The sequence below is a fragment of the Enoplosus armatus genome, chromosome 23, assembly GCF_043641665.1.
Source record: "Enoplosus armatus isolate fEnoArm2 chromosome 23, fEnoArm2.hap1, whole genome shotgun sequence".
NCBI lineage: Eukaryota > Metazoa > Chordata > Actinopteri > Centrarchiformes > Enoplosidae > Enoplosus > Enoplosus armatus.
This window is the reverse complement of record NC_092202.1, coordinates 14,450,835-14,477,609: the sequence shown is the minus strand read 5'-3', so window position 1 is coordinate 14,477,609 and position 26,775 is coordinate 14,450,835. Positions and strand designations below refer to the sequence as shown.

At 46.9% G+C, this 26,775-nt stretch overlaps 2 protein-coding genes across 2 annotated transcripts; one reads left to right on the top strand and one right to left on the bottom strand.

The window, feature by feature from the left end:
• Window positions 1–4,131: 4,131 nt before the first annotated feature.
• On the top strand, window positions 4,132–14,280 carry mtmr1a (myotubularin related protein 1a). Its single transcript, XM_070929560.1, has 17 exons — window positions 4,132–4,412; window positions 6,369–6,468; window positions 10,190–10,280; window positions 10,469–10,563; window positions 10,683–10,790; window positions 11,032–11,130; window positions 11,241–11,324; window positions 11,494–11,643; window positions 11,878–12,066; window positions 12,185–12,370; window positions 12,482–12,640; window positions 12,758–12,805; window positions 13,204–13,296; window positions 13,390–13,503; window positions 13,586–13,629; window positions 13,705–13,837; window positions 13,955–14,280. Exons 1-17 carry the CDS (start codon window positions 4,306–4,308, stop codon window positions 14,114–14,116), a joined length of 1,962 nt encoding a protein of 653 aa, XP_070785661.1. The 5' UTR covers window positions 4,132–4,305; the 3' UTR covers window positions 14,117–14,280.
• A 7,503-nt stretch (window positions 14,281–21,783) lies between these two features.
• Window positions 21,784–26,418, bottom strand: cd99l2 (CD99 molecule-like 2). The gene is made up of 10 exons (XM_070930277.1): window positions 26,358–26,418; window positions 24,333–24,386; window positions 24,068–24,136; window positions 23,800–23,943; window positions 23,479–23,559; window positions 22,561–22,629; window positions 22,398–22,451; window positions 22,195–22,314; window positions 21,958–22,020; window positions 21,784–21,845 (listed from the first exon to the last, which is right to left on the bottom strand). Exons 1-10 carry the CDS (start codon window positions 26,416–26,418, stop codon window positions 21,784–21,786), a joined length of 777 nt encoding a protein of 258 aa, XP_070786378.1.
• Window positions 26,419–26,775: the final 357 nt, after the last annotated feature.

Here is a 26,775-nt window from a genome sequence, read left to right as displayed (position 1 = left end):
AGTAAGGTTTGACATAAAAAGGATTTTTTTTTTTCGTTGGTATTGTGGTGTATAACAATAAACAGAGGAAGAGAAAAATAGAATAAAATAAATAAAATGGAATAGAATGTGTAATAAAAATATTACACGATACGTCAAATGAAAGAGCTATACACTTCACAGTATTAAGTATAAAGACTATGTGCAAAGTAGAGGTAATTAGTTTATATATATATATATATCTATATCTATATAAGAGTCAAAATGATGACTTCCCATTTATCATTTATATTATCATTTCACTTTCCTGGCTCTTAATGGGCTTCCATAAAATTCCCTGATCAGAACACCTGTCCAAAAAGCACATGCTTTAATAGTTGTCTCTTTGGGTTTTGGTGGCGTCTTGGGTGGGGGAGGTGGGGGAGGTGGGGGGGCTGTTGTCTACAGAGTAGTGCGCAGAGTCGAACTCAGGACATCACATAGACAACAGCGCGCGCGTGTGTGTATGTGTGTGTGCATGTATGTGTGCAGATAAAAGAGGAATGTTGGCAACAGAATCGGATTTCTCGGTCGCGACAGTGGAAGTTGAAGGGTTTTTGGGGGGAGGGGGGGGAAATCAGCCTGATGCGAGGATTTTGCTGCTAACTCAAAAGGCTCCCATTTCGGTCCAGTTTGAAAACAGTTGACACAAACTCAGAAAAGAAAAAAACCCACGTTGGCCGCCATGCTGCTAAAACGTCTGTCACAAATATATGTACTGTATCGTTCAGTCCGTCAGGATGACGACAGCACTGTTTTATTACAATCGCTCGCAATCGAGTTCTCTGCCACCACACTTGTCCAGTCTCGTGAGTAATGTCTGGTAGTCCTTCAGTCTCTTACTCCAACCTGGGCCACGTAATAAATAACTGTTTGTGGAGGGCTTGGTTACTGCAGTACTGTAAGTTCAGGATGTGAGTGGGACACTTTGAAATTGAATAACATGCCGAAAGCTGGTGGTGTGTTATTTCTTCCTTGGCGGTGCAAGCTGGTTCGGTTTCATTTCATAGCAATGGCTAGCTATTAAGAGGAGCTCCAGACCTGGACCTGGTGGTAGTTTAGCTTTTAGCCCCAATTCAACTAATACAGGGTAGATACACCAGGAAGTCTGCATTGACCAGCACTTTAGATAAAGTCCACCTGGCACTATATGTGTAACATTTTATAAAAGCCTTTCTCACAAATATTATGCTACAAGACCCCCCCTCCAGAGGCTCTTTCCAAACTTGAGGGGTTCCATTGCCATTGGAATGATAGATACCAGGAAAAAAAAATCCAAAAAACTACATTTTATCTTTACATTGACTCTTCGAGGCTGGATTTAGTCCCTCCACGGCATCTTTTGAATTCCTAGATACGCAGCCGGTTCCTGGCGAAGGAGACATTCGAGTCGAGAAGGCTCAGGCTCCGCATTCGTTTTCCTCCAAAGTGCGTTCAACCCATTGGGGTTTTCAGCAAGCTGGTTCGCAACAGTGCATTGAGATGATGCGTTGTGCGTGACCGTTTCAACTCCGAATGAGGTGCAATAAGTCGTTTTGTGAAGCGTGTCAGGTCATGTCCAGATTTGTGCCTTGATTCTTGTGAGAATCACCTTCACGTCTTCAGAGAGAGAGAGAGAGAGAGAGAGAGAGACGTACTCTAGCTGTCCTGGGTCGTGTTTGAGATTGACTGCTCTGTAGGGACACGTGGACTCCGATTCCGGAGGATGCCGTTTATGGGTCTTTTTCCAGTTTGAAGTGGGAGGAAGTGGGCGGCCACTGCAGGCATTCCTCAAGTAACTACAGAGTTCAGAAAGCAGGGCAGTCTACCAAGGTACCTTACCCTGTCTTAAAGGAAGCCTCCAAATCCTACAGTGTGCATCGGTAATAGATCACATAGTAGCAAACTCAGAGGGACCCCGTCGGCCTTTGTTTGTGTCAAAACCCACAGCCAGATCCGATTGATGTCAGTAGGTCCGAGGTGTTTTTAGCCTAGCTTAGTCCGAACTGAAGTTTTCCAGCTTGATTTGCGATGAGGTTGGACAATACATCGTACGAACTAGTTTGTTTCTTTTTGAGTGTAACCCAACCCCTTAAATCTCTCCATGCCTCCCACACAAATGTAATTCCAAGGATTGGCCCGGCGGATTCCGCTCAGGGAGTGCAAACCACAGCGAACGGGTCAGACTGAAATCTTGGCGTTTCAAGAGAGAACAGGACTTTGGGCTACCTGCAAGCATGTCAAATCTCAAACATGACGCCTTTCTGTGTCCGGGTATGGTCAGAGTGGGCAGATTTTAGAGAGCGCAACCTGATCCCCTAAGTTCACGGAAGTGAACCAACACAGGCTCCACCAAACGGATACTCCCGACATGTATTTGACGTCCTTGATGGATGGGTTGATCTCATTGAGGAGGTTTTGTGTGTAAAACAGCGGAGACAAAAAAAAAAAAAAGTGGCGGCAACATAAAAAAAACAGTGTGCATTGGTTGAGTGGTTGTGTTTTTAGGGAAAAACAGATTAAAAAAAAAATCTATTTTTTTTACTTTGTACAAGCACCATGATGTAATTACCTCAATCAAAACCTATTTTACTGCCTAAAGGTCTATTGTTGTAAAATACAATTATTTTATGTAGTGTAAAATCTTACAGTTTTATAAAAAGGAAAGTACTATTGGTTCAGAAATTGTTGGTATAAATTGTGGATTTCTGCTCCATTGGTTAAAATTTTATTTTTGAGGGCATTTCTTTCTCTTTTTTTTTTTTTTTCTTTCTTTTTGGGTTTGTACTCGTTTAACCCCAGGACGAAAAGACAAGCTTCTGGATACTGTTCACTTGTCACAAAACCTTGACATCCTCCTCTCAGTTCCTATGATGGATCGTTTTTTTTTTTAGTTTTTTTTTTTTAGCTATTTCGATGTTGGCTCTGTGGTGATGAATCTGAGAAGCACTCTGTCATTGTTCGTTTCAGTTTGACTCTCATTAATGTAGGGGATTGTAGTCGGAGGGGTTTTGTGTCATAATATAGCCTGCTTTTTTTTTTTTGTTTGTTTTTGTTTTTTTTTTTGGAATAAATACACATGAAATGTGTTTCGGGATCTTTTTGGCATTAACAAGGGAAAGTAAAATCAGAATACATTTCAAATATATTTCTTTTAATCATGGTATATCATCTCCACAGTTTGTTGGATGGCTCCTGTTCTGTAAATATTACTGATTAAATTAATTTAAGGATTTCCGACTCTGGCTCCTTGCATGTGTTGTTTATTCAATCATTTGCACACATCACACCAAGACACAAAAATGCTGAAAAAAGTATACACAAAGTGTACAAATGGCGCGCTTTCATAGGTTTCTAATGAGAGATTGTTGATTATAGATGTGGTTTTTGATGAGCACATGCAAGTTATTGTAAAATCACTGATCTGTTGTGTTTCTCACAATTGAACTTTCACGATGACGAGTCGCCTATACTTGATACAAAACATTAAATAAAGTCAAATTAAATGCCAAACGAAATGTAGTTTGAGATATTGGGAGCTGACGTAGCTGCAGTCACGTGATCAGCACTCAGCCAATCAAATCATTAACACTTGATCATGGTTTCAACTCTACTAATTTTGCCCTTCCTTCAAAATAAGAGCACACTGTTATTCGCCTATGGGGGTGCTGGGCCCGTGTGTTTAAATGTAGCATGACTAATTCGGGCTAACAGCCTCTTATCAGGCTAAAGTAATCCTGTTTATAGATTTGTTAGTTAGTTATTCTGTGCAAGAGCAGAATGGGAGCATATCCCTGCAGCTCGGTCCCAACATCTGGAGGCAGCCTTAACTCTAACTTCCTAAACCACAGCTGAGGTAGGACGTATCGCAATGCAGACGGAGGCTAGTTCACGCCAATGGTGTGACGTGATGCAGCCGACCGTGTCGCATCACTTCCGCTTGTCGCAGCGACGTGAGTGACCCGTCTGACAGCCGCGGCGTGTTTCCTCCTTCCTCTCATCCCCCGCATCTCTGGCGTGTTGTGAAGAGGCGGAGCCACGGAGCGAGGAAGAGATGCGAGTGAGCGAGATGCAGGAGGAAGCAGCGACCAAACGCGAGGAAACCACAAGCCCCGCTCGACAGCCGTAAAACACCTTTTTTTTATTTGTTTTATTTTTTTAAACGGATACAGGCCTAACGGGACAGGCGCGTGCGCTGAGGCTGGGCGCTGTAATTTGCTCGAGCTTTAATCTCATTCGCATCCCCGCATCAGAGGAAACCGTCCACCCCGCCCCCAGTGACCCAGAGAGTAAACAGTTCTCTGACAGATGGAGAAACAGGCCGGAGCTGCCGGGGGAGCGGACGGGGCAGGGGCGAACAGAAGGCCCTGGGGCTCGCCGACCTGCGGACCAGCCGCCGGTGAAAGCCTGGACAGGTGAGTGAACTTGCAGCTCGATATTACAAGAAAACGTCAAACGTCGACGTGAAACGCTGCGCAAGTAGGCTCGTCTTTGCTTTCCCACAATATGTCACCCCCCCCTCCCTCCCCATGAAATATTACGCAAAATGTATCCTGAATCAAGAGCGTCATATCTTCAATTCGGCGTAGATAACAGAACATATAGCAGCGCTTTTTCACAAAAAAAAAATCAACTTTTAAAAGTGGCTCAAGAGTCTTTTCCATTGTGCAAAGGCTACAACCTATTGCCAGATTTTTGAACGGAGTCTGGTGCGACAGTAGCGTTACTGTAATATACAGTAGCTAACGGTGAATGGGCTAACTTACAAGCTTATGTAAATCACCATACTATGTGTGAACAAGGAGAAGGCAGCCCATGTCGCTGGACTAAACCATACAGGCTAACGTTACTAGTGGACTAATACACAGCTAATAGCTAACGTTAGCGTTAGCTCATTAAAACAGGCCCGCCTTAATGTAAAGTAGCTAACAGTTACCGCGAATACAGAAGGTATTGTACAGAGATATGTAACCCACACGTACACATGCGTCAACGCGCCCCCTGACGCATCAAAGCCGGAAGTCTATCCTCCTGTCAACAAATACTTTAAAGTAGATAAACTTAACACAATAACACCTAGCTGATTGATGATAATGCTCGATATCATCTTCAGCATCTAACTTAACAGAAAAAATGTTCATCTTTTCTTTCTTTACCTGACATAAGCTGGCTTATTTTATGTATCAGGACAGTCACTTATGTTAGCTTAAAAGAAGGATCGCTTACTGTGATGTATCAGATTCAACACAATGGTAGCAGTAAAATACTGTAAAATAACTTCTCATCTGTGAAATAGTATCTCCTGTTGCTTGGGTCTTTGCGTTTCTTTCATTGGAGCATCCAAAAGCCACACAGACGTCTGGCATTTTCTACTAATTGAGATAGAGAGAGAGGTATCTATATATCTATGTGTATTGCAGCCCACGCTTTTGCTAACTGTTGTGTTTACAGATGCAGTGACAGACACATTTAATTCCATACAGCTTTAGTCAAATTGTCCTTTTGGTTGTAATGTGATGACATTTACTCAAGAATGTGAGCACAATATCAACCAAAATATTAACATAATGGTAACGCATTAAAGGTCCTGCACCCCTACGGTCCACCCACACAGGTCTCTCCACTTGTTAGCCTCAAAAGACGTATGTTGAGCTCACATTTCCAGCATAGCTCTGCCCAACTTCACCCTGAGCAGAAGTCCAGTCAGCCGGGCTCATTGAAAACACCTGTGTGGGGGTACAGAGTCTTTAAAACTAGATTTTGACACAGAGCCCGTCTGCAAAACATTGGCCTCAAGATGACATAAAAATGCAGCAGCAACCTTAAGGCCCTAATAATAAGAAAAACATGTAATTATAACACAAGAAGGATCTCGTGATATAAAGAGGTTATATGTTCTTGGGAGAAACTAAGCTAATATTTTTTCATGGCGGCAGCAATGTGCTTGAAACTTCATTTAAACCAGTGTTGTAGCGAGACATTTCCGCATGATTTCATGTGTTACATCTGTAAAAGCATTCCTGTTAAATAACTCACTGGCACAGCGATTAAAGTGACGCTCCAGTCGCTGTCACTCGACGGAGAACAGAGGCAAGGCCGGCTTGTGATCATGGCGGTTGCACTGGAGTCCAGTAATGACGAGTTTGTATAGTGGAAATGTTAAAGAGCAACATATCTCCAGAAACTACTACTACTATGCTGTCTGTCGAAATAGCTTAATATGTCCCAAACTGTCTTATTTAGGCCACAATATGGCTGCAATAAATTCTCAACAAAAAAAAAAAGGCTTCTTGTATCTTGTGACCTGCACGGACAACAAATGTCGGTTGCTAATAAAGGGCTGTTTTTTTTTCTCACGTCTTTGTGTTCAGTCCAACAGGTTCTCATGTAGAGTGGTGTAAACAGCTGATAGCAGCCACCATCTCCAGTCAGATCTCAGGATCAGTCCCACTTGACATCAGGGAGAACAAGGTAGCTAACACACGCACGCACGCACGCACACACACACACACACACACTTTCTTCAGTTAGTGATGGCCAGGAGAGGACCAGGTCTCCGCGGTAAGGCCGGCAGAAATGGCAACGCGTGCGCATGTGTGTGTGTGTGCTACGTGTGCACTTCAGTGTGCGGGCAGAGCTTAGTGTGTTGAGTGTCTGTGTGCGTGTTCCGTGTCACAGCTTCTGTCATTGTTTAGGTAAGCTGCTATTGAGCTGCTGTACAAAATAGTAGCTGCTGAACACACTGTGACTAGTTGTACGTTTCATGTGTGAAACTAAAATTCTTCCGTGTGAGAGTTGCGCCTAGTTTTCCTGTAAGTCACAGCGACACTGGATAAAGAGCGGAATGAACAGAGATTTGTGATGGCCTCGCTATAACGTTCCTTCACGTGTGCCATCTGTATGCTACAGATACTTGTGTCGTGACCTGTTTTTAAAGGTCCCATGTTGTAGAAAGTGAGATCTCCATGTCTTGTTTGATTATAAAGCAGCTCTGGGTGCTGTGTAAATACTGTGAAAGCATCAAAAACGCTCGGCCCACGGAGAAATGAGACACAGCCCGTATTCAGACACTGCGCCTTTTTAAACGAGCCGTCAGGACTTCTGTGAGTTTGTGATGTCACAACTACAATAATAATAATAATATGGGGCCTTTTTTAAGTGTAGTTCTACAGGAAAGGTGGAAGCAAAACATAATCTGGGACTGGGGTGTTCTGTCAGAAATCAATCACACCGTCATAACCTCATGGCCGATGTAGCTGTTGAATCCTTGTCATCGTTTGTCAGTCGTCAAAATGATACGGTGATCAGATTCTACCAGTAAGTTTACGTTACGTTTACGTAATGAATGTAGAATGGAGCCGCAACGATTACTCGATTATTCGATCGATAAATCGTTTATGACAGCACATGAAGAGTCTCTGGGTTTTGGACTGCTGGTTGGACAAAAGAAGCAACCTGGGCTCTGGGAAATTGTGATTTTATAGACCAAAGGATTAATCGATTAATGGTGACAATAATCTGCAGATTAATCGATAATGGAAATAATTGTTAGTTGCAGCACCTACTGTAGAACATAGACAAGAAGTCCCAGTATCACGCTTAAAGGGGTCACAAGAAGCACGTGTTAGCGCGTTTAATAATTAATACCGTTGGCGGTATCCCTCCATTCACCTCCATCCAATACAATGGAGGTAAATGGAACATAGTTTGTGGCGATCACACAGTTGAAATATTACATACAAGTCAATATATTTTCTCACCTGCTCCGCAGCTCTCTTCTTTACATCGTAGCAGGTTTCAGTCGTCGTGCTTGCTTGAAGTTGCAGTGCATTTCATTCTATATCGCAGTTGCTTTGGGCTCTTGTGTGTTGCACCCGTCTGTCACCAAACTCAGAATGGTGTCTTTTCCAATAATATACACCAGTGGTTCCCAACCTTTTTAGCTTGTGACCCCCTTTTTAAAACCATGCGATGTCTCCTTGAGACCCCTCTTCACAGGTTGCATTTGTGTACTGGTTAGTAGTTCCTTGTTTTAGTAAATCATGTAGTAATTCACAAAGCAGAGATTACCGGAAAATTGAATAGAATTTGGCGTGGCAGATATGTATCTCTGCTGTCCTGTCTTCTTAATCGTCTAGTGACCCCCTCAGATTTGTCTTGTGACCCTTTTGTGGGGGTCCCGACCCCCAGGTTGGGAACCGCTGCTACACACTATATGCAGCAGTACGAATAAGAAACCTACTGTAACCTTCAGTTTGATACCAACAATGTAGGTGTTTCCATTTCACATGAACTCCATTTGTTTTGTATATGTGTGTGTGTCCCGTGTACTTGGTGTGTTTAACCTCCAGGTGTCCAAGAGGCTGAATACCAGGGTAAGAGTTGTAGTCTTGTCTTCTGATGAATACTGTACATTTAAGACACACACACACACACACACACACAGAGCTCAGGTTTTTTTTGCGATCGTGTGGCTGCAGATTAGGCTAGACTTGTCAGCGATGTCTGGGGGCCGGAGGTTAAGTGTGCCATCAGTACTTCCTCCATGAGGACAGAACAGAGCTCGTCCTCACCTCTGCCTGTTCCACTTCAGTGTGATTCCTTTCGCCTTGTTTCCTTTCTCTGCACCTTTCTCCATGCTTTTTTTTTTTTTTTTTCTTTTGTTCTTTAGTAAGTAAAGTTTATTTAAGTGCTGTACAAAAGGACATTTATATACGCTTGGGAAAGTACAGAACTGACAAGACAACAGATTAAAAGACACCATAATAACAACACCACAGTGTCAAAATCACGACAGAGCCCACAAGTCCAGTTTCCACCAGTGGAATGGACCTCAAATGCGGTCGTCTTGGTGTAAATCTTTGTGCTGCTTTTTCTGCAGTGGGTGAATCACTGTAAATCTTTGTACTTTAACGTCTCACCCCCCCCCCCCCCCCCCTTTCTATAGCATCAAATAACTCATTAAAACCAAACTCATCAGAACACTTGAACAGACATCAGTGTGATAAGAACGACCTCAAATGACAGAAACCAGCTTTGTTTTTTTAGTTTGACCTATATACTGCAGCCAGCCACCAGGGGGCGATCACGTCCTCCATCTTTATATACAGTCTATGGTCAAAACCAACAGCAACCAGCACCAACAGAACATCGCTATCATGAGCATGACAATTACCATACCAATCATGACTATGACTATGATTAAAAAAAAAACTAACTTGGGAGCCCAACTTTCAAGCTCAAACAGAATACATTATTATGTGAATGCAGACTATGTACAGTGTTGAGATTTGGCGATGATAATAACAGCATCCTACTTCTAGAATGATGTCTATTTGCTGTGTAATGTCTCTCTCTCTCTCTCTCTATTTCCTCTACTTTCTCTCGCTTTCTCCATGCTGGCTCTCCCCTGCAGCAAGATTCACAAGATGAAGGGCTTTGTTACCATGGAGAAAGTGATTCTGAACATCCTTCCAATGCTTCGGCAAGTCTCTCTCTCGCTCTCTCTGTCTGTCTGTCTGTCTGCCTGTCTGTCTGTCTGTCCTTTCTCCTCACGCTGTCCTCCTGGTCTGCACGCCTCCTCCTGCCCTAACCCTAACCCCCCCCCCCCCCGGAGGAACAACCACAAATAACACGTGTAATCTACAAGTTTGGAGTGTGAAAGAGGCTGTAGATTTGCATTGTGGGAAACGTAGGCTCCGGTGTTTTTGGAGCTCGACCCAAGACAAAAGTCAAGACATCTCAGTCTTTCAATGATTTTATTAACCATTCTAATAAAAAGAGTTCATTTATTTAGTGACTTTGCAGAGACTAACGTCACGATTAACATTTTACATAATTCCTATTAGATTTCTTGTATTTATACCGTGTGATTTTAGCTGTTTTATTTATCATATAGTAAAAAAAAAGAGAGAGTGGGGATGCATTTATTCCGACTAATAATGCTTTAGGATAAAACACAGCCCAACTGGTATTTATACCAACTGGGACAGGCGTTATGAATCAGGGCAATCACCCCAAGGGGAAGAGGACTTAAGAAGTCCACATAATGAAGACATCAACCGGCACAAAGCAGAAAAATACAGGACAAAAGTCAACATCTTTACATTTCATAAGAAAAAGAGTCCACATTACGATATTATGTACACGTCTCCAGGTTGCGGGCCCGCTGACTGGCCTGTGTTCCTTCCAGCAGAACCTTCCAGCTCTGAGATACGGGGCGCAGGCCAGACCGTTCCAGAACCAGGTTCCTCTGCTACCAGGAGAGACCATCCAGACCACAGGTGCGTTAAAACGGGATATTTTATTTAAAACATGACAGTCTACGTGCGTATAACTTACCTGCCAATGAATCAACACCTTATCGTCTCCGTTTGTGTGTGTGTGTGTGTGTGTGTGTGTGTGTGTGTGTGTGTGTGTGTGTGTGTGTGTGTGTGTGTGTGTGTGTGTGTGTGTGTGTGTGTGCGCGCAGTCAAGGATGTGATGTATATCTGTCCATTCAGTGGTCTGGTTAATGGAACCCTGACCATCACAGACTACAAGCTCTACTTCACCAGTGTGGAAAGGGTACCGCAGCTCTCATTTATGATTTTAATTAATTAATTAATACCTTTTTTTTAAGGTTTCTCCCCAGTGTGTGTGTGTGTGTGTGTGTGTGTGTCTAATGACGGTCTGTGCACATCCAGGAGTCTCCGTTTGTTCTTGATGTGAACCTGGGAGTCATCAGCAGACTGGAGACCATCAGTGTTCCAAACCAGGGAGAGAATACCAAAGGACTGGAGCTGGTCTGCAAGGTACCACTCACACACACACACACACACACACTGGGGGTTTTCTTTTTTTTCAACCTACAAAGATTTAATTTCCAATAATATAAAACAGAAAATGAGCACACTTAAGTATAAGTACTGATACCACACTACAAGTTAAAGTCCTGCATCCGTAACCTTCCTTAAAAGCGGTTATCAGCAAAATGTGCGCAAAGGTCCCGTATTGTGCTGATGATCGGCCTTGTGATCGCTCTCCCTGCGTCAGGACATGAGGAGTCCCAGGTTCGCCTACAAGACAGAGGACAGCCATCCGGACGTGGCGGAGGTGCTGGCCAAACATGCCTTCCCCCTCTCCCGCAACCTGGTCAGTCTCGTTCAAATGTGGCAGCTTGTAAACCGCCAGAAAGGCGTCATCGTTTTTTTTTTCCCAGCTCGATAGTGACTGAACGCTAACGCTATAACGTCCTCTGGCAGCCCCTGTTCGCCTTCCTGTATAAGGAGCAGTTTCCTGTGGACGGCTGGAAGGTGTACGACCCAGCGGCGGAGTACAGACGGCAGGTAACGCACGACAAGTATAACAAGTAAAAGAAATTGCTAATTGGGGCAAAGAGTAGCTGTAAAATGTAACTAATTACAATATTGCTTAATAACAAATAGCAGTAGTGTATGGAATAAACTTTTTTTTTCCCACCATCTCCTGACACGCGGTTGGATGTGTTTTTGTCAGGGCCTCCCTAACGAGAGCTGGACCATCAGCAAGATGAACAGCACCTATGAGCTGTGTGACACCTATCCCTCCGTCCTGGTCATCCCCACCAACATCGCCGATGAAGACATCAGACGGGTGGCCGTGTTCAGGGCCAAACACCGCATACCGGTCAGTCCGAGAGCCACAAACTGGGGAGATGACATTTGCAGGATTAAGTGTAACATTTGTTGAGGACTATTTTCAGCGGCGGATTAATCCACACTTGGAGCTCTAGTGAGTATGTGGGGCAGCAAATAAACCGCAGTGTGTGCGGAACATGCCACCCAATGCCGACAGTGTGGCTCCCTGGTGTGTTTTTCTGGCCGTCCCCCTGGTCCTGAACGGCCCTTGCTCCTCCCGCAGGTCCTGTCCTGGATTCACCCAGAGTCCCAGGCCACCATCGTGCGCTGCAGCCAGCCGTTAGTCGGACCGTCGGACCGCCGCTGCAAAGAGGACGAGCGCTTCCTCCAGATCATCATGGACGCCAACGCCCAGTCCCACAAGCTCACCATCTTCGATGCCCGGCAGGGTAGCGTGGCGGTCACCAACAAGGTACCACACAGACGCGTCTAGACAGGAAGGGTGTTTCCCCCCCCCCTCTCTACCTCACCTTCATCTTACGGGTTGACTGCCTCTGTTCTCTTTCCCCGGCCCCCTCCACCACGTGCAGGCGAAGGATGGAGGGTTCGAGAGTGAGAGCGTCTACCCAAACGTGGAGCTGAACTTCCTGGAAATCCCCAACATCCACGTGATGAGGGAGTCCCTGAGGAAGATGAAGGACGTGGTTTACCCCACCATAGACGAAGCTCGCTGGCACTCCGCTATTGACCAGACGCACTGGCTCGAGTACATCCGGGTAAATCCCACGCACTACGACACACCATGAAGGATAAGAAGAAGAATTCCCAGGGTTGTTTTGTTACCTCAAAGTGTACTCGTGTGTGTGTGTGTGTGTGTGTGTGTGTAGCTGTTGTTGGCGGGAGCGGCAAAGATAGCTGATAAGCTGGAGTCTGGGAAGACGTCGGTGGTGGTTCACTGCAGCGACGGCTGGGACCGGACCGCTCAGCTCACCTCGCTGGCCATGCTGATGCTGGACAGTCACTACCGCACCCTCAGAGGATTCCAGGTCGCACACACACACACACACACACACACACACACTACATCACAAGATCAACCATATACTGCAGTCCTCATCTGTACACTGTCATGATTTACTCTGCGTGTGTGTGTGTGTTTGCAGGTTCTGGTGGAGAAGGAGTGGATTAGTTTTGGACACAAGTTTGCTGCCGTAAGGAACAGCAATATTCTTGCCACACCATCGTCATTAATGATCAAAACTAAATCTACTAAAACAAATGGAATTATTGTAACTGCCATTACTTTTACATAAGCCTCCTGTACTCGCACCGTGTAGTTAAAGGTCCCACATTGTGCTCATTTCCAGCTCTGTGTTTTTATTCTGGGGCTCCACTAGAGCAGCTTTGCGTGATTCACAGTTGCAAACAGTCCTTATGTGTCTCCCCCTGGCCCTTCACGCTCCTGGCGGCTCGTTTAAAGTCACAGCGTCTGAATACGGGCTGTGCGCCGAGCGTTTCGATGCTCTCCCAGTATTTATACAGCACCCAGATCCGCTTTATGATCAACCATAGACATGGACATCTCACGCTGTTTTTTTCCGCGTCGCAGCGCGTGGGGCACGGGGATGAGAACCACGCCAACTCCGAGCGCTCGCCTCTCTTCGTCCAGTTCATCGATTGCGTTTGGCAGATGACTCGACAGGTCAGTGCGTCGCACGCTCGACACACTCGCGCGCAGGCGCTCCGCCAGCCGGCTCACGAGCCGCTCACTCCTGTGTCCTTCTTTTCGCCGCAGTTCCCAGCGGCCTTCGAGTTCAACGAGCTGTTCCTGATCACAGCGCTGGACCACCTCTACAGCTGCCTGTTCGGCACATTCCTCTACAACAGTGAACAGGAGAGGGCAGCCAAGGTGCGTACCATTCTTCTGTGAACAGGGGCGACGGGGCCGTCAGAGCCACGTCACAATTAAGCTCTTCTTCTGTCCTGTGCAGGAGGTGCAGACCAAGGCCGTGTCCCTGTGGTCCTACATTAACAGGTGAGATAACTTCCCACATTGGTGTGATAGGAGTCGGAGTGGACGGCTGGCGTGATTGTCTCTGTCCCCTCCCAGCCAGCAAGAGGACTTCACCAACCCCTTCTACGTGGACTACGAGCACCATGTTCTGTATCCGCTGGTTTCCTCCAGACATCTGGAGCTGTGGAGCGGCTACTACGCCCGCTGGAACCCACGCATGAGACCTCAGGTACACTGCTTCTGTGGTTGGTGATGGAGGATGGGGGGGGTGGTTGTCCACCTTTTGAGTTACCCATGGAGAGGAAAGCCTTAGTTTCTGACTCTGGCGATGTGTTTTTTTTTTCAGGTGCCGGTGCACCAGACCCTGAAGGAGCTGCTGATCCTCAGAGAGGAGCTCCAGAGGAGGGTGGAGGAGCTGCAGAGAGAGGCCTCCTCCCACTCCTTGTCCTCCTCCTCTGAACACTCCCCGACACACACAACTGGAACCCCGCTGCACACCGCTGTCTAGGGCCGGCCGATGTACCGAAATACAGCCGGAATGTCCGCGCATCGGTTGGCGAGCGACGCGGCAGACGACCCACATCGCCACACTCCACTTGCTCGTTGTGCATTTTAGTAATTTATTTTCCGTGTTGAAAGCAGGCTCGCCCCCTCCCCTCTCCCACGCGGTCGCAGGCCCCCCAAACTAACGAACCACCGAGTTAACTCCAGACTAAGATAACAGCGGGACGGTCTTTATGGAGGCCGGCTCCGTTTCTGGAGGGCGGATGTGAAACAAACTACTATCCTCATAACGCATCGAACTACATAAACAAATAATAACGCACGAGTGCCACGAGGCGACAGCCGACAGCATTTTGCAAGTTAACGGGAAAGATTTGTGTGTCGGGGGGGAAAAAGCGTCTTCATTCTTTTGTTCCTACAATTTTGGAGTTGAAAGAGCGACGCGGTTCCTGCTCAAAAAGCCTTCTAGAGACCAAATAACGGGCGCCGTTTGTTTTTCAGTCAGCGCTCCTAAAGCCAATGCAACAAGCTATTAAATCAATACATAATAATATCCCAAATCGAACCGCGTTGTTGGTATTAACAGCACAACGCAGTGACTTTTAACACGGAGCAACGGGAGCAGATCACAACACGACGCCATCAGAATATTCTATTAAACCGAGACCTGTCTCTTAAGCCTGCTTCAAAATAAAGGCCCCAGCCACTATTTGAGAATTTACTGCATGTGTTAGAAAAGAAAGTATTTGAAGAAAGACTCTAACCCCCCCACCCTTCTCGGTTCGGTTCAGTAAAGTTGCCACCAGTTTTATCTGCAGTGTTTTGTTTTTTGTTTTTTTTTAATATTTGTATGAAGAATTGCTACTCTTTGTCTCAGGGCTCTTGTTATTCACTGCAGACTGGCTGCCAGTAACATGTTCCAAAGGACTGCAGTTACCTGTGGCGCTTCAATGAAACCACTTCCTCTCTCTTCTTACATGAATCCATTTAGTTTCCCAGCCTTTTTAGCATTTGAGCCCACGGCATCCATTTTTTTTTAATTTTTTTTTTGTGTTTTTCTATTACGGTTTCCGATTCCACAACAAAGAGTGAAATACCTATACGTGATAAAATAAGAAGTAATTGAGTGTGAGAGGGAAAAGAAATGTATTAAACTAACAAGTCTATACAATCAAAGTTCACTCGCTTGTTCTTTGACAACACAGGGTCGCCCCGTGAGATTAAAGTTGTAGCCCCCGTCACGCTACACACAACATATACAAACACTTAAAATCAGAATACAGCAAAGACAATATATAGTTACCTATATACGTATATTATATCTACGCCTACGGTGCCTATAAAAAAAAATCATCATACCCTGTCAGCAGTTAGCCTGGTGATTGGTTGCACCTGAGCCAGGTGATCATGGTTGATCTAAGGGGCTCGTCCAAACCAGGTATTTTTACTTTTATAATAATTGCACATTGACGTTTTAAAATTTCCACGTTAATGTCGAGGGTTATAATATAGAACAGTATACAGAGGGTTTTGACAGGGTGTGGTGGTTTTCTATAGGCGCTGTATACGGGAAATACTTAAAGTAGCAGCACGGTAATGTGCAAAACCAGCATAACAGGAAGTTCCACGTCATGTATTAATGGCGGGCTGTAGTCTGGTGGTATGGCAGCAGATACCTCTGTACCACTTACCAGGAAACGGGCTGTGGCTGGGGGCGGGTTTCGTCTTTTTAGTATCCTTTGGGCTCCAGACACCTCACCGCACCGATATCGCCGAGTCCTCCCTCCTTTTTTTTTTTTTTTTTTGAGCGTTTTCTTTACCAGCGACTGTTGACTTCACTCTTGTTTGAAATCTGGCCGATGACGGTAACAGCGCAGTGCTCGTCTCTCCCTGGCGGCGGTCGGTTAAGCCGCATTAGAAGAGCGGCGCATCAGTTCTTACCCTCTCTCACACCTTTTTTATTTATTTGTCTTATCTGTGTAGTTTTTCTTTCCTCTAACGCCATGCAACCTCTAAATCACACCGTCTACCTGTGGAATGTTGGCCTTTTCGTGTAAATAACATGTCCGTCTAATTATGTGAAGTTAAACACCAAAAAAAAAAAAACCCTAATGAGCCACAATCACTTCCGACATTCCATTTAAAAAAAATTAAAAAAAAGGAAGAATTCTCAAAGTCTCTGTTTTTCTTTTTTTTCTTTTTTTTAAACGGTTTCTTTTATTGGTTCATATTAGTAACAAGTACCTGTAACATATTGCCAGAGAGTTATCATAGTGGAATAAGAGAGAATACGAGGAGTTTCACTATTACACTGAAAGCAATGAAGACTGTCCAACATTCAGTCGTCAGAAAGTTCAGCTACAAGGACAGAGGGAGAGAAAAAGCATGCATCAAAGTGTGTGTGTGTGTGTGTGTGTGTGTGTGTGTGTATGAGAACAGTATACTGGGCAGGTGTGTATGTGTCGTAGGTGACAGGTAGCCTTGCAAAGCCAGCCCTCAAATATCTGCATCGCTGGGAAGTCGTGACGTTTTGGTTGTCGCCCTAACCCCCCCACAAAAAAAAGGTGGGGTTGCAGGACTTTGGCTGGCTTTGCATGGCACGGTAATAGGCACTAGAGTGTACTACTGCCCGCCCCTCAACTCAGTCTAATGGTATGACCGATCACAACAGACTGTAGTATCTCAAGCCCTATGATCATATAGTGTCAACCCCCACCGTATTTTCCGTCCAGTCTGGCGACCAGGACAACCGTCCACGCTGAGTCTTAAAGCAGTGCCAACAACCGCGGTCGCACAGTCGGCATTGTGAATTCATTTTCGGTGTTGCACTCGGGACGGCGAGGGCATCCTGTGTGACATTCCGGTTTCAAGCCCAGATTCGATCCCTATTTCGAGACCTTTTTTTCTTACAAACGAAGACAATTCGATCCCAATACGTAAAGGCAAAGTGATTCTCAACCGATGCTACATCTTTGGTGAATTGGTATTTTTGCTACAAGCCAAAGGGTTTGTTTTTTTGCTAAATATTCAATACATTCAGTAAGCAGAAAGGTTTGTCGTTTTGTTGTTGGCGGCCTGAGCTTGACGAAACACCCACAACCTTTCAGTCCTCTGGGTACTCTGCCCCGCCCCCCCCCTCCCGTTTGTCCAAGGTAACCACCCAAAGGAGCTGAAAGCCGTGGGTGTTGCTCTCGCTCGGGCGCAGCTATGGGGTGTTGGATGAATACTGTGGCGTGTCCCCTGCGGGACTGTGCAGGGTATAAGGCAAAGAGAGAAGCGCCATTTGAATTACAGCTGATAGGGCAGAGAGAGGTGTATCCATGCGTGATGTGGTCTACTCCAACCACTCCCGAGTCCCTGAACGCTAATCAAGTTCAACAGGCAGCTCAAAACCACGTTGGATTTGCGTTTGAGACTCCTCGGACGTTAGTTTCTCTACATGTTCTCTTCTGCGGGAACACTGGCCCATCGAGGTCTGGTTGCGCAAAGATCTGTCAGACTGTCTGCCGAGTTGAGGGCTGTCTCCAAAACCCCAACAAATTCCAAAAAACCCCCCGGGTTCTGTACATGCTACATTGGGTATCTGCATGCGTGGTTAGGTTCTACGGTCCTCAAAAATGTACGTGAGCTTCTGTCTAATGCCAGAAAACGTCACAAATAAGTGATTTATTTTTAGATCCCAAGATTTGATGATTACGGAACCCCAAGTCAAGATTTAAGTAATGGCCCTTTTTTTTTTACTTTTATTGCTTATTTACATGTTCCAAAACTGGGAAGCTTCTACTGTCGGGCCGAAAGACGTTTTCCTCCTTGGGACAACCGCGTTCCCTCACGTTCTTGATCGGGCTCACCTGAAGCCACCAATCTGGTAAACGGGGGGTGGGCTATGAATTTTGAATATTAAGCAAGCGTTGTGAAATTTAACAAGATGTTACCGGCAACGGAGACCACATCTGTGTTGTTGATTGTGATTGCCCAATGAGGTGCACCTGGCCTGGACCTGGAGGAAGTACTTGAGGACCCTAATCCCCAGCACCGGAAGGGGAGAGACTTCTGGCATGGGGACTCCCAGACTTGCCGCCTCTCTTTTTGTGCGTCTTTTGGTTGTTTTAAAGGTGTCTCACTGTGGTCGATTGGGTCGGCGGTGGAGTTTTTGTTGGGGTCCCGCCAAAGGTTGGGACGTGACAATGACCGACTGATGATGATTTGCCACAGACAGGAGCCTACCTTTGCGCAAACCAGCCTCGCAGGTGGACCGTTTAAGAAAGGCGCAACACAAAAGGACTGTGCCGTGTCCCGTCGGATACGCAACACACTCGTTCTATAGGCCACCGACACTCACACAACACACACACACACACACACACTCCCTCAGTATCTGGAAACGACACGACGCGACAAGGGGGCTCCAACTCATTCAGGCCGAGAGCTGAAATCCAAAACCCCTCGCGCGTCCGCCTCGGCGCAAACACAGACTACTCTATCAGACACGGCCCAGCTCATTAACAGTGCGCAGCGGTAGTCGGCCTACCCATCAGCGCTTGCTCCGCTTCTTTGTTCTTAACATCTTGAAAAGCCACGTGCGTCTCCAAGAGACATGCACAGGCCCAAGCGCCAGCTGGAATGAATCGTGGAGACTTAGTATGCGTGAGAGTGTTGAGAACCACCGACACTCACCTCGGAAATACCCAACTTGGAAGCTCAGTTCATTCAGGGTGAACAAGACCCAGACCTAACGGATAAAGTGTTAGAAGCACAGTGTTGTTTTTAACCCTCACGCAAACCAACTGCAATCATACAGTTGTCTTCGAACAATCTCAAGTTGTGCGTCTTTCCCGGCGCCGCGTTGGGGTGCAATAACTCTCACTAGAGCGGTTCTAGAAAACGACAAGACACACTAAACATCAGACGGTATAGAAAACGGGGAACGACGTCCCGGGTCACCCGAATCAAAGCAAGTCTTTAGGAAAACAGCAAACCGTTGGCAGTACAGAAGAAGCTCACTCACCACGAAGCGGCAAACTAGCTACGAAAAAAAAAAAGATTAAGCTAGGTTGTTAGGAAAAGTCGGGTACAAAGAGTGTAAAAAGAGCGGGCGAAGAGTGTAAACACACACAAAAGAGTATAGTTTCATATGGAGCATGATGATGCTCTTAAAAACGCTGCTAGTAGTACAAACACAGAGCGGCTCACGGGAATATGTACAGCCATCACGACGTTCCAAAAGCACTCGTTATGACACTATTCAAGGTCCTAAAGCTAACTACCGCCGCTAACGTCATCTACACGGCTACAACAGAGTTCTAGTTTGTTTTGTTTTTGTTTTTTTTTCGTCTCAGCCAGCGGCAACCGATCCAAGCCCCTCCCTGACCGAACTACCCCACCGTGGCCATTTCGGAGGCTACCGGCGGGAACGCCTTTTTAAAGGCCTCTGTATGCTTCACAAGAAAGAAAATAAAGAAGAAGAAGAAGTGTTTGCCCTGTCTGTCAATCACTACATGCAGTGGTTAGCCAGTGACGGCAGCCTTCAACAGCTTCGTATACGAGCTAGTTAGTTTGAAGCGCACTGAGGCAATAATTGTAACTGCAGTGAACTGGGCAAACTTTTGAGGATTTCACAGATTCTGGATCATTTTACTGAAAGTTTTTAAATTCAATAATGGTGTCATTGAATTAGTATTATTATTATTCCTATATATATTAGCTTACCTGGTTTTGGTACAGTACCTATTATTAAGTAACCCGGTTAAGGGTAACCAGTGATGGTTTTGACCACAGTAGTGCTATGGACCAGTGTTTTTAAGAGTATGTCGCTTTTCTTTTCAGTATCTCGTGCATGCAGGTTACAGTTTCGTGCAAATTCGTGAATGTTTTGTGAGGAAGGGAAATGCGTTTAACGCGCTAATCAGGAGACGTATGGCATTGTGGTCCAGCTACACGTTACGGCGTCTTGTATTTGTCTTTATCTACTTATTCAGTTTGTTTGGGGCTTCCAAGAACAGCTGTCTGGTCCACGCCAACGAAGATGCTAGTTTTACACATGTGCCGACCCCTCACAACCAATCTCAATTCAAAATGGCCACCATGGGATGAAGACAAGTCCACCCTTCTTCTGCACACACGCCCCTGACGCTAACCACAATAAAACGTGTCGGGTCGACAACATAAGTCACTGCATTTTCTGCTTGCTGGCGGGCCTCGTCACAGCCGCCCCCCCCCCCCCCCCCCCCCCGGAAAACAACGTGCTGGGGTTTCCTCTTTTTCACCCCCCCCCCCCCCCCCCAAAAGTGACTGCAGAAAGAGAAGTGCCCTCTGTGCATCTTTTTTAAGAGTTCTAACTGCAGTGGAACTGATTTAGCTAGCATCCTTTTTTATGCTACATCAAGTGCGCCGTGTCCTTTTTTTATTTATTTATTTATTTATTCTTTAGACGTTCCGTTTTTAAATTGATTTGTTTTTGGAGCTTTTTCCTCGTCAACCAACCCCCCCCCCCCCCAAGTGCTAACGGATTGGTTCACTTACAGCGGCTCTCCTTACAATTATTTCCCCATCACCACTTTGGAAAAACCAAAAAAAAAAAAAAACCAAGCTTCATCCGGGCTTCCTTCATTAGGCATTGTCATTAAAGGCTAGTAGAAGAAAAAGAATCAACTTTTTTTTTTTTGTTTGTTTGTTTGTTTTTTTTTAAACATCAGGGCTATTTACATTATAAAAAAAGTCACAGGTTGTAAGTACACAGAAATGTTTTAGGCGCCTTATTTTTCCCCTCTGCAGAAAAGATCCAAATCCGAATAAGGCAACTTTGTACACTGAGGTGGACAACGTGACGGGGGTGTAGATGGAGCAGCGCCTAGCAACTAATGATGCCACTTGTCAACATGACAGTCAACGGCTCTGTGAGTACGCCCCTCGACCCACCAATGGACTTTTATTAGCCAACAGTGGGGCCCATTAAAGGTCAATACATGCGCCAAGTGGGTCCAAATGCAATCAAACCTGTTGTGTAGTAAACTGAAAATCTAATAAATGAAATAACAAATGTCACATTTTGTAGGAATAAGAGAAATTCATACTGTTGGTCAACATCAGTATTGCATGATGTAACTACGGTTCTATGAGTGCATGCTGTGCCCTTACTTTTACATGTTACTTCCCTTTATAAAGCAACCGGTTACTGCGACAACGGGCGATTACACATTTTATCGCATTGCACGAGTGATTACATAATCAGTTGCTACAAGGCTTTGATTATAAAGCGCCGTTCGGTGTTCTTCCATTGCGGCGCAATCCAGGTGATTCGGTCGAACCTGGGAGAAGCGGTTTCGACTGAATCGACATACAATAAGATGAACTGAATTTCCCCGACGTCGCCGCGTGCCTGGAGCTCGGCAAAATGCTACAGCTGAAGCCCCAGAGCCACAGCGCACATGCGGCAATAACTGTGAACCGGCATCGCTAGTGGTGTTTCCAACAGTTAAACAATAAATAACTATATACACGTACATTTGGCAAGGTTCCATACGCTGTCGGCCTCGTTTGCAGCAGACAGTTTAAAAAAAAAGAAGAAGAAAAAAAAAAAAAGCTACACAATAGAAAGTCTATCCTGTAGCATGGCTGCGTGTGTGTGTGTGTGTAGGGGGTGGTGGGTTGGGTGGGTGACCTTTGTGTGTGTTACACAGCATTCTCGTCAGTGGGAGGTTCAGCATTGGCCGGCTCCAGGAGGGTCTGCTGGGCTGCGGAGGCACAAAGGAAAGCAGAGTGGTTTGCACACGCGTGACCGCTGAGGCCCGGGAAAAAGAGTGTGTGTGTGTGTGTGTGTGTGTGTGTGTGTGTGTGTGTGTTTACCTTGGGGCTCTGTGGCCACCACGGCCTCGGGTTTCTCCGCCACCATGTCCGCGTTCAGGCTCTCTGCCACGACAACACATTCAATGAGCATCAACAAGTGGAAGTGACTCTTCCTGACGACCGCCACTAGCGGCTACGTTTCCCAAGAACCTGGGAGGGACTTTGCTGATGCAGATCACGTGGCTAGACCACCATGAAATATGACCTACCGAACAGCGTCTCGTGTAAAAGCCTTACGTTGTATCCCGAAGCACAGTTTCTTCTTCTGGTAGGAGATGTAGCTGCTGATGGCGCCCACCAGCGCCATGGCGACCGCGCTGACAATCCCCGCGATGGTGCCCACCTCTGCTGTGGTCTCTGGAACCAAACACACACACACACGCAGATAAACAGTAAGCTCATGCGTTCGCGAACAAACAGCACAGGCGGAGACAACCCACCGTTGTCGTCGTCGTACTGGTTGATCTGATCGCCGTCGCCGCTCGGGCGTCCGCCTGCGGGGACACACACACACACACAGGTCACACAGGTTAGCCCCCGGCCCCTTGTTCTGAAGCCATCGGGTTCTACGCGCCCTGTCGACTACAAAGGTGCCGGCGTTACCTTTGCCTTTGTCGGGTTTGTAGGTGTCGTCTTTGCTGACGTCGGCCAGGTCGCTGTCAGAGAATCCACCTGGGGGAGGAGACGACGAGGTCACTAAGTGGTGGGAACTGTGTCTGGCTCTCTGTAATGGAGTCTAGGCCTGCTCTATGTATGGAAAGTACTTTTGCTGTGATTTGGCGCTTACGTGAATGCAAGTGAATGGAATTAATACGCCGCCAACGAGCACAAACGACGTTTTCATTTCAACACAGGTTGGAGAGACTAATTTAAAGAGGGCCTATTGCGCTTTTCCTTATTTTCTGTCACATATATATATATATAATGTTTGACTTCAACTAAGAAAGCGTTACTCTATCAGCAGAGAGTGTGTGTGTGTGGGGGGGGGTGAACAATGAGCTCCCTCTCTTGGAGAGTTATTTAGTTCTTCTGCAGCACCAAACAAACAGACTGTGTGTCCTCTTACTGACGCTGTCTTTCCATTAGCCATCAAAGCTGCTGGTGGTGGAGCTACAGCGGCCGCCCGCAGTTGTTTAATGAGCTGTGTTGGCTTCGGAGGTTTTTACAGGAACCTCGGAACGACTGAGGAGAACCTTTCAGTCCGTCTTTCAGAGTTTTTCAAATCCGCTGAAGCAAGTTAAACCTTCCTTGGAGCTCCCCCTGGATTTCTGGACACCTGTCTGTAGACTGAAACAGGTTATTCCTCTGTTTGACGTGATAGAAATATTAAATGTGGTGCATTTTATCCATCTATGCTGTATTCATACAGCAAGAAGCTATTTGAAGGCATCACTTTTGACATTTGTTGACATTTTATAGACTAAACGATTCATCGGTTAATCGTGACGACGGGTGATGAAAGTGATGTTCAGTTGCAGCCCTACTACAAATACAGATCCTGCGGGAGACACTCCCACCCACCTCCCTGCCCCTTGTTCTTATCCTTGCCACCAATGTCATTGTTGGGGTCCAAGGCATCGGCCAGGTTAAAGTCATCTCCAGCTGTAGGGGTCAAAAGGTCAAGGGGTCAATGCAAATGCAAAAACAAACGTGAACTGAGAGAGCAAAATCACACACAAAGCAAACTGACGTGGATTTGGACGAAAAACTCAAAGCTGGTTCATGAAATACAAAGCAGGGACATGAAAGGCCTCTAACAAAGACCGGGCAGCTCCCGGTACAGGCCTCGGGAGGGAAAGCACGGCCGGCGGCACGCACAGAGGGGAGGGTGCATTCTCTCACCTGGCTTGGGTTTGGGCTTGACCGGCGCCTTGGTGCCCGCGGGGCCTTTGGGCACAACCTTGGTCGGGGCTTTGGTGGTGGTGGTGGTGGTGGTGGTGGTGGTGCCGCCGTCGTCGTCTTTAAAGAAATCCTCCAGGCTAAGATCTGCAGAGAGCACAGACGGCACTACGTACGCATACTGTACAGATACCAAGGCCGATTACCGGGACCAGCTCGACCCGCTCGCTGCTCCGGTGTATACAATCAGTGACGCAGTGCGGGACCTTACCTCCTCCTGCTGCTGCTCCTCCTGCTGCTCCTCCTGCCGGTGCTCCAGCCGGCTTGGGCGGAGGGGTTGCTGTTGTGAAGGAGAGAGATGAGTTGGTTTTTTTTAGACTGGCGGAACTTTTTCATAGTTCTAAGAACATTTGGAGGACCACAACCCCCCCCCCCCCACCCTCACTCCCCGTGCACTGTGACATGGAGAACATGCAAACTACACACATGCCGGACCTCGAACATCTCAACAGTTCTATTGTACTCACGTGGTTTACTGTCATCGTCGTCACCACCCAGGGCGTCGGACAGGTCCAGGTCCTGAGACAGGACTACAGTCCAGAGAGGACAGAGGAGAGGGACAGAGGATGCCAGACACGTTACGCTGAATCTGACGCGTAAACCCCCCCCCCCCAAAAAAAAAGAATTCATGCCGCGTGAATGTGTTGAAGCTGAAACTGATCTCTTTGATTTAAGCCTCCTTTTATTTTTGCAGCGGTATTGCCCATTGTATTGATCAGCTTTCCAGGCCCTGCCGGTGTTACTGTGTCACACAGATCCTGAACTCCGGTCCGGGTGCCAAACTGGGCCCACAGTGCGCTAATCCTCTCTGTCTCTGTTGTCCGGATCGCAGAGCGGAGATCATTAACCAGAAAGGAAACAAAAGCGGAGGCAAACAAACGCTGGCTGACCTCATTGGCTGCCGCTCACAAACAACACACATGGTGAGTGTGTGTGTGTGTGAGTGTGTGTGTGTGTGTGTGTGTGTGTGTGTGTGTGTGTGCATACTGATGTAAGCAGCATTTCACTGTAGCAGGTCGAGGGTCACAATTAATGGGGTAGAAAAAAAACAACAAACCTCCGCAACACAAATTGAAATTCATTTTCTTTGGATTGTTCTCTGTCAGCGATCTGTGCAGTGTGCACCTGAGCTGCTCGGGGCACGCGGGAGAGGTTTGCCTTCGAGGCTTTCTGACAGAAAGCCCTCCTGGCAGAAAGACAGGACTCTGACCCAGGAGACAGCGGTTCGTGTCCCGTCCTTATTTTAACCCAAACCCTGATTTTTTTTTTCCCCTAAACCTAACCAAACTGCGACCGTTTCACAACGTTAACCCAGAAGAAACCCAGTTAGAAAGGCTTTCTGGCAGAAAGGCCTATTAATTAATAATAATAATAATAATAATAATGTCGGGAGGTTCGCTGCTAAAAGCCCGTCCACCAGCCCGACCGCCACAATCTCACTTTCCGCATCGCTACACAGGCGGATGGATTCCAGGGCCGTTACCGGGATGTGGTCTGAACGCAGCCTTGCTAGAGGAGCTACAAGGGTTCTGTGTTTCACCAGGTAGCGTCTGTTGAGAGGCGGTGTCGGTGGGCTGGCCCGGGACCCTCGGGCCGTCAGCTGATTCTAAAATTGGGGGGAGGTTGAGGCCACTGCTATTGGCTATGTACTGACAGACACCAGAGCGTCCAGGGGTCAGAGCCATTATCAGGGGAGACTCATTCCAGCAGGTGCCACCCTGAAATCTCCAATCCAATCCTCACCCTGACCCCCCCCCCCCCCTCCAACTAACTTCATATTCTCATAGATAACTATTCTGCCTAAACCCAACCTCCCAGTTCGGGACATCAATTAACATCATCCCATTTGCATAATTTGCATTTTTCATCTTATGACTGCAGCTTTTCATTCAGTCCATGCCCCCCCCCCCCCTTTTTTCTTTTGTTTTAAATTCACAGGTCAACGTGCGGCCCCACATGAGGAGGATGAGTCTCCTGCACCCTGGTGATGGTCCCTTGTGTGTGTGTGTGTGTGTGTGTATGGGGGGGGGGCTAACTTCCCATATTCCTAGTCGGTGAGAGTGACATCATTCTCAGCCCCGGCGCGTGCAGCCGTGATCCGGGCGGACCGGGGGCTGCTGCTGAGGGTGGTGTAACGCTGCCCCCTCTACAATGACCGGACCTGCTGTAACACTCTCCATACAATCACTTAATATCAATGTGTCATTAATCTATTACAGCTGGTTAATGACAGCGATTAGTAATGTCTGGACCGAGGTCAAGCGTCAATGGGTCAATCTGTAACACGTGTAGGCCCGCGCGTAATAACGCACCGAGAGACTGGGGGGGGGGGGGGGTAATAAGGTGATGTCTGCTTCCAGGACCGTTAGTCGGGCCCCCCGAATCGCGAGCGCGGCACACAAAAGGCGCACATCATGGGTGATCAGTGATGAGGTGTGCGAGGCGGTGCGTGTGGTGGTGGTGGTGGTGGAGGTGGGGGGGGGGGGAGACAAAAGCCTTACCTTCCCGCGGCGGCAGCAGCGCCAGCAGCAGACAGAGCGACCACAGTGAGCGGCTAGCCATGACCCCGGTCTCCGCAGTAAAAGAAAAACGTGCCCCCCGTCCCTGAGGGAAAAAAAAACAACCCAAACAGAACTAACTGGTAAATAGCACAGCGGAATAGATAACGGGCCCGTCGCCGTTCAGCCTGCCGCAGAGCCCGGTCTCACTGGAAAGCCGCAGTCAAGGCGTTCACTATGGCACATCCGTGACACGCCCATACGGCGCCGCTTCCTGCCGCACCTTTCAAAATAAAAGCACTTGTTCACCCTTCGTCTCCTATTAATCATTTTACGACCCCCCCCCCCCCCCCCCCCCCCCCCAGGTACCAGTGTGTACATATAGATATACAGTGCTTAACAAATTTATTAGACCACCTGT

Excerpts from the sequence above, each read along its gene's own strand:
- mtmr1a (XM_070929560.1), top strand. The coding sequence starts at position 4,306 with ATGGAGAAACAGGCCGGAGCTGCCGGGGGAGCGGACGGGGCAGGGGCG. Across the intron at positions 10,791-11,031 it reads GACTGGAGCTGGTCTGCAAG|GACATGAGGAGTCCCAGGTT; the intron begins GTACCACTCACA and ends TCCCTGCGTCAG. Across the intron at positions 12,806-13,203 it reads TTGGACACAAGTTTGCTGCC|CGCGTGGGGCACGGGGATGA; the intron begins GTAAGGAACAGC and ends TCCGCGTCGCAG.
- cd99l2 (XM_070930277.1), bottom strand. The coding sequence starts at position 26,418 with ATGGCTAGCCGCTCACTGTGGTCGCTCTGTCTGCTGCTGGCGCTGCTG. Across the intron at positions 23,560-23,799 it reads CAAGCCCAAACCCAAGCCAG|CTGGAGATGACTTTAACCTG; the intron begins GTGAGAGAATGC and ends TGACCCCTACAG. Across the intron at positions 22,452-22,560 it reads CAAACCCGACAAAGGCAAAG|GCGGACGCCCGAGCGGCGAC; the intron begins GTAACGCCGGCA and ends GTGTCCCCGCAG.